General features: G+C 46.1%; 1 protein-coding gene across 1 annotated transcript in view; it reads left to right on the forward strand.

Moving 5' to 3' along the window:
• Positions 1–5,178, forward strand: part of SSPN (sarcospan) — an 82,750-nt gene extending 77,572 nt beyond the window's left edge. Inside the window, exon 3 of the mRNA XM_040987438.1 lies at positions 1,993–5,178. Coding sequence (XP_040843372.1) covers positions 1,993–2,355 — 363 coding nt within the window. The 3' untranslated portion in view covers positions 2,356–5,178. The remainder of the gene's footprint in view (positions 1–1,992) is intronic.
• The last annotated feature ends 587 nt before the right edge of the window (positions 5,179–5,765 follow it).

The following is a 5,765-nucleotide window of genomic DNA, read 5'->3' on the forward strand; positions in this document are numbered from 1 at the left end:
TCAGCAGAGAGCGAGCGAGAGACCTAGATAGAGAAAGATGAAGTGAAGTCTACAGGCACACAACTGGGCCAGAATCAGGGTGAACGATGAATAAAGGCCCACAGCATGAGCAGCACGTGACAGAGGTGGGACATAGCATAGAGTAAGAACGGTATAACACACAGCTTGACCACAGAGACAGATGTGTGCCAGTACACTACATAGCCAGTGAGAGAGTGTCAGAGACAGCGAGATGGGTACAGGCACCCAGCTTGGCCAGCACACCTTGGGTGCTGGTGTCAAGCATTTAAAGTAAATCATGAATGTGTATGATTCTAGAACATCTCAAAATATTTCAAGTAATCTGTCTTACTAACCCTGCAGTCTATGCATTCTATGATTAAGCTAAACACTCCTTTATTTGAATAAAATATAATCAGAATATATGGGGGACATGAAGACACTGCTCTGAATAACACAAATCAAGTTGTCTTTCAAAATTTTATAATACTATGGCAAGTGTTGGGTATGAGTGTGAAGCCAGTATTTGAAAAACCTACAGCAGAGTGGTTAGGGCAATGTACCATCTGTCCCTGTGCCTTTGCACTAATGCCCACCCTGGCAGGCAGCAGGTGAGAATGGCTCAAGTACTTCTGTTCCTGCCACCCACGTGGGAGACCCAGAATTAGCCTGCCCCACCAATGGCTGGCTGTTTTGGGCCTGCAAGGGGTTGGACCAGTGGTTTCGAGCTCTCTCCTTCCTTTAAATAAGATAGATAAAACATTGATAATGCTGTCACTTTACATATCTGATTCTCTTGTTGCACAAGTGTAAATGTTATGATCTGTTCTTTGTTCGTAGGATACACCCTGTTTGTATAAACTGCTTCACAAATGTAATACATAGGTTTTATCTGACAGTCCTAATTATCTGAAAGCAAAAAGTAAGTGTGTGAGTGTGTGTGTGTGTGTTTTCAAGGTAGCATTGTGAAAAGATGCAACGACTCCCTCTACTTCTTGGTAAAAACATGTTATGGTGCATGAAGATACCAATGGCCTTGACTGATTGCACTCGGACCCAGTGAGCTCAGGCGCACAGACTGGGAACATGTGACTCTGGCACTTCCCTCCTGGAGCAGACAGTGCCTAAGGCATCAGCTCCTGCCTCTCCCACTGAAGGAAGAGAGAGAGTTTTAATTTTTCATGCTGAAGACTTGAAATGATCACTGTGTGAAAACCATTCATTTGGAGAACTTTCACGTATTTCATAGTTTCTTATATGTTTGAGTGTAATCTTGTCTGAGCTTCTTGATCTACCAGAATCGCTCCCTGCAAAGATTAACTAAAATAACTCCTTAAAATGTACTTGAGAGGCAAAAAAAAAAAAAAAAAAGAGAGAGAGAGAGAGAAGGAATAACTGAGTTTCTACGCAGTGGTCACTCCCCCTATGTTCACATTAGCTAGGGCGAGGTGAGGCCAAAGCCAGGGTGTGTCAGTCCAGGTCCCCCGTTTGGGTGGCTGGGCCCCTGGTGCTTGAGCCATCCTCTGCTACCTGCCGGGGTGCACACCAGCAGGACGCGGGAGTTGGGAGCAGAGCTACAGTGTCCAGTCCAGAAAACAACTTTTGACATGATGTGGAACTTGCACTACACTGGGCCCACTGCTTCTCACTTAGAGCTTTGGCAGGACGACTTGGAGAGCAACACTGCCAGAAGAACATCTCTCATTCTGACCAGACGGTGCTCTGGTCTGTGGGCGAGTGCCCATGACCTGTACTGCAGTATGTCATGTGTTAGCTGAATGGCTGACACATTTGGAGATGCACTGGTTCTTAGGCAGTGTTGAGAGAACCCGAGCCAGTCTTGCACAGTCACCAGTGGCAATGAGAATGCCGTTGTCTCCCTATCTCAGGGATGGAAGGAGGGAAACAGGGACTGACGCGCACGGATTGGCTTGGTGGATCAGCATCTCTGTTCTCGGGAACTGAAGGAGCATTCTCCTGCTTCCCTTGCAGCTGCTGTACTTTGTGCTGAGTGCCCTGGGGCTGATGGTCTGTGTGCTGGCCGTGGCCTTTGCCGCCCACCACTACTCACAGCTCTCGCACTTGACCTGCGAGGACGTCCTGGACTCCTGCCAGTGCAAGCTGCCCTCCTCGGAGCCGCTGAGCAGGACCTTCGTCTACCGGAACGTGACCGACTGTAGCAGCATCACCGGCACTTTCCAGATGTTCTTAATCATCCAGATGGTCCTCAACTTGGTCTGCGGTCTTGTGTGCTTGGTGGCCTGTTTTGTGATGTGGAAACACAGGTACCAGGTGTTGTATGTGGGCGTCAGGATGTGCCCCCTGGCGGCATCCGAAGGCCAGCAGAAGGTCTAGTAGTCTCACATGCTGGCCAGCTGAGGTGGAAAGCAAAACAAAGCATTTGTAAGAAAAAAGACAAAACTTTCAACAGTATTTACTGTTCTCAGTGGATATTTTTCATATTTTGGGGAGGAAAGAACAGAGCATTTCTTCATGTTTCTATTACATTTTTAAACATCTGTACAGGGACACAAGCTTCAAGTTGGTCTGGGAATAGGAAAAACTACAAGAAGACCAATCTGGGGGTGAAAAAGACATAGATCTGTCCCGATGGTCTGGAGTTTATTTTTAGCACTCATCTTCTGGCTAATACGGTGTGACATGGCATTTATAGAGACTGCCCCACGTTCTTGCCACGCCTGGCCATCATGCCCACTGTGTCTCAGAGGGGGGCAAGGTGTGGAGGAATCTCTTCATTCTCCCTGGGGAGGGGAGGGGAGGGGAGGGAGATGTTATTAAGGCATTAAATAGAAGGGAACTTCAAAAAGTTCCTGCAAAATGGAATTGAAAGTTTATTTTGCTGCCAAGAATTTTAAGATCCACCCATGCAAGGGAATTTTCAAAAAGGTCATTGAAAAAGCGATGCTGTGGGAAAAAAAAAAAGTCACGGATGTCAAAATTTTGTGTTTGTGGCAAAATAATCTTTTTCTGCCATTTTTGAAGTGCCCTTGTAGCTTAAAAATCCCAACAGAAAAGGAAGAGACATTGAAAAAAAAAAAAAAAAAGACCAAGTAATTATAAACACCTGTGCCAGGGCGTGGGCCTTCCCGGCCTCCATGGTCAGGCTCTGCAAGCAGATCACTTACTAAACACTTGGCAGGACTGTGTGTGTGTCTCAATAATTGAAATATGGTGGTGCTTGTCTTCTTAATGATGTAGAAGGTTTAAAAATAATTACATTATGCTTCCATTCTATCATCTACAACAAATCATTAAACCTAATTTCTAGCTAATTGTTAATTATAATTATGCTCAGAAGTCTATTTAATGAGTTCTGGCTGTACTTAGGCGGCACTGTCAGTGTTAAGAGAAATGATCCTGCTAAGAGAAGAGGCCCAGAGATTCTTTCTTCTGGAAGCCAAGCATTATAAGGAGGGTTTTTATTATTATTAATAGCTCAGGTTAAAAAACACCCATTGAAACAAAAACAGGAGCATTTATAACCGGAAGCGTTTACACAATACCTTTCTGATGACTTGAAGAGTGTGTGTTGGTGGTGAGGTAGCTTTGAGCAAAGTCAGCTAGCACTGATGTGTTTTGTGCACAAAACTGGATTTGATTCTCAGTCCTGTTGTTGATGTGTGTGCACAGTAAAGCCAGCAACATGCTGTTTCCAAGTCCTTATTCAGCAGCCGTCCATTCACTTGGAGGGTAGCTTCTGTTTCCAAGTGGCTGGAAGTTAAAGCACAAGTCCCCTGGGGTGGGACACGCCTCCTGGTGATTAAGAACAATATCGATGTTTTACAAGAGGGTCTCCGAATGGAAACTTATGTACCTTAAGTGTTGCCAAGCACCTTCTCTGGCAATATGCTGGACTTGACAGCAGAAACTCAAGATGACTGGGCTCCGTCTGCAGCCTCACGTTGCCTCCTGAGGCTCTTCCCCAGTGGTCAGAGTCTTACAAAGCAGGTGAATAAGTGTACTGGTTGTGATAACGGTGTCAATTTGTATACCAAGTAACTGTCCAAACAGAAAGCAAAATTAGTCAGTGGAAGGATGGGTCGTAAGCACGTTTCATGCCCTCCAGGCTACAGACCTGATTCACAGATGTCACATCCTTTCTGTGCTATGCCCCAAGAACTGCCTTCCATGTGAGCTCAGGCCACGCAGGGAGACCAAGGCCCCCGTGCTCAGGCCACGCAGGGAGACCAAGGTCCCCGTGGACCCCATCAGCACAACACCACGCTTCCTGATGAGGATCGGGAAAACCCCCTATGCCCATACCTGAATCCATTTAGGTCTCTCCTAGGGTTTCCTACATAAGAAAGTGAGTCTGGAACGCTGCAGACTGGCAACACTGTGCTTTAAAGCCGGATACCATGAGGCAAGTGCTGGCAGCAGCACATTCTTAATACTTTCATCTACAACTTTTTATAATGAACACTAAAGGTTTTTACATTGAAAAAACCAAGACTTCCTCTATCCTTATGGTGCTCTATGCTCACAGGTTAGCCTGGGTTAGCCTGCTCTTTTTTTTTTTCCTAAAGAATGCCACCAATAAGAAATGACCTTGATATTTGTGTACCAGAGCATGGGGATTTTGTGATTGAATCATTGGATTATCCTTGACTCGCCAAAGAGTGGGGGGGAAAGACTATAAATGAATAGAAGGAAAAAGAAGAGGAGCTAAGAGAAGGAAGGAAGAAAGGGAGACTTCCTTTGCTTTGAGCTCACTGGAAGTTGATAGATGTCAGAACTGTGTTTTGGGGTCGGCACTGCGGCCCCACCAGCTAATTCTCCACCTGCAAGTGTCAGTATCCCATGAGTGTTGGTTTGTGTCCTGGATGCTCCATTTCCCATGCAGCTCCCTGTCTGTGGCCTGGCAAAGCAGTAGAGGGTGGCCCAAGTCCTTGAGACCCTGTACCCATATTGGAGACCCAGAAGAAACTCCTGGCTTCAGATTGGCTCAGCTCTGGCCATTTCAGCCACTTGGGGAAATGAACCAGCAGATGCAAGATCTTTGTGTCTCCTTCCCTCTATAAATCTGCCTTGCCGATAAAAATTTAAAAATCAGAGAGAGAGAGAGAGAGAGAATTGGGTTTCATGAATAACAAGCTGCTTAGGGCTGGATTTGAAGTATTTTGATGTTATGTTTTGCAAATATTGAAGTTACAATCACAGCAACAGAGAAGGAACAGATACACAGCTTTACACTTAGCAAAATGTTACATTTCAAATCTGACAAGGAGCCAAGATGGTGTCTCCTCCAAACCATAAAACAGTAAGACTTGCGCAATCCTCCTCCTCTTCCACCACACTCAGGAGAAGAAAATGAATCAAGACTTTGGAAGGAGGAGGAACAGCCAGGACTTGGCAGGACTTGAAATAGGAGGAATACAGCAGCCCAAATGTACACTGTGGAACTGAGTGGCCTGATCGGGCTGTGCCTTCACGTGACCACCATCTGTACCTCCCCCGCTCAGGCCAAATGTGCGTAGGCAGCTCCTTGGAGCCAGGCCTAAAAATATAGCTGCACCAGGGCCCTGGAAACTGTAGTCAAGGAACAGGCCTAACTCCACCCCACCTCTTTTTTGGGGGGGAAAAGTGTACATGAGCCCTCACAGGGCTTTCCAGCTGCACACATCTGCATAGTGTTCTGCGAGCCAGGACCCGTTACAGATGTGTTTTCCTTTCATGGCCAGGACAAGAACCTTTTCAGATTTTTGCACTTCCTTTCCTGCAATGCAGCCTATCTGGGAAATGTT

Source organism: Ochotona curzoniae, unplaced genomic scaffold (genome assembly GCF_017591425.1).
Source record: "Ochotona curzoniae isolate NIBS_2020 unplaced genomic scaffold, NIBS_Ocur_1.0 contig_4645, whole genome shotgun sequence".
NCBI lineage: Eukaryota > Metazoa > Chordata > Mammalia > Lagomorpha > Ochotonidae > Ochotona > Ochotona curzoniae.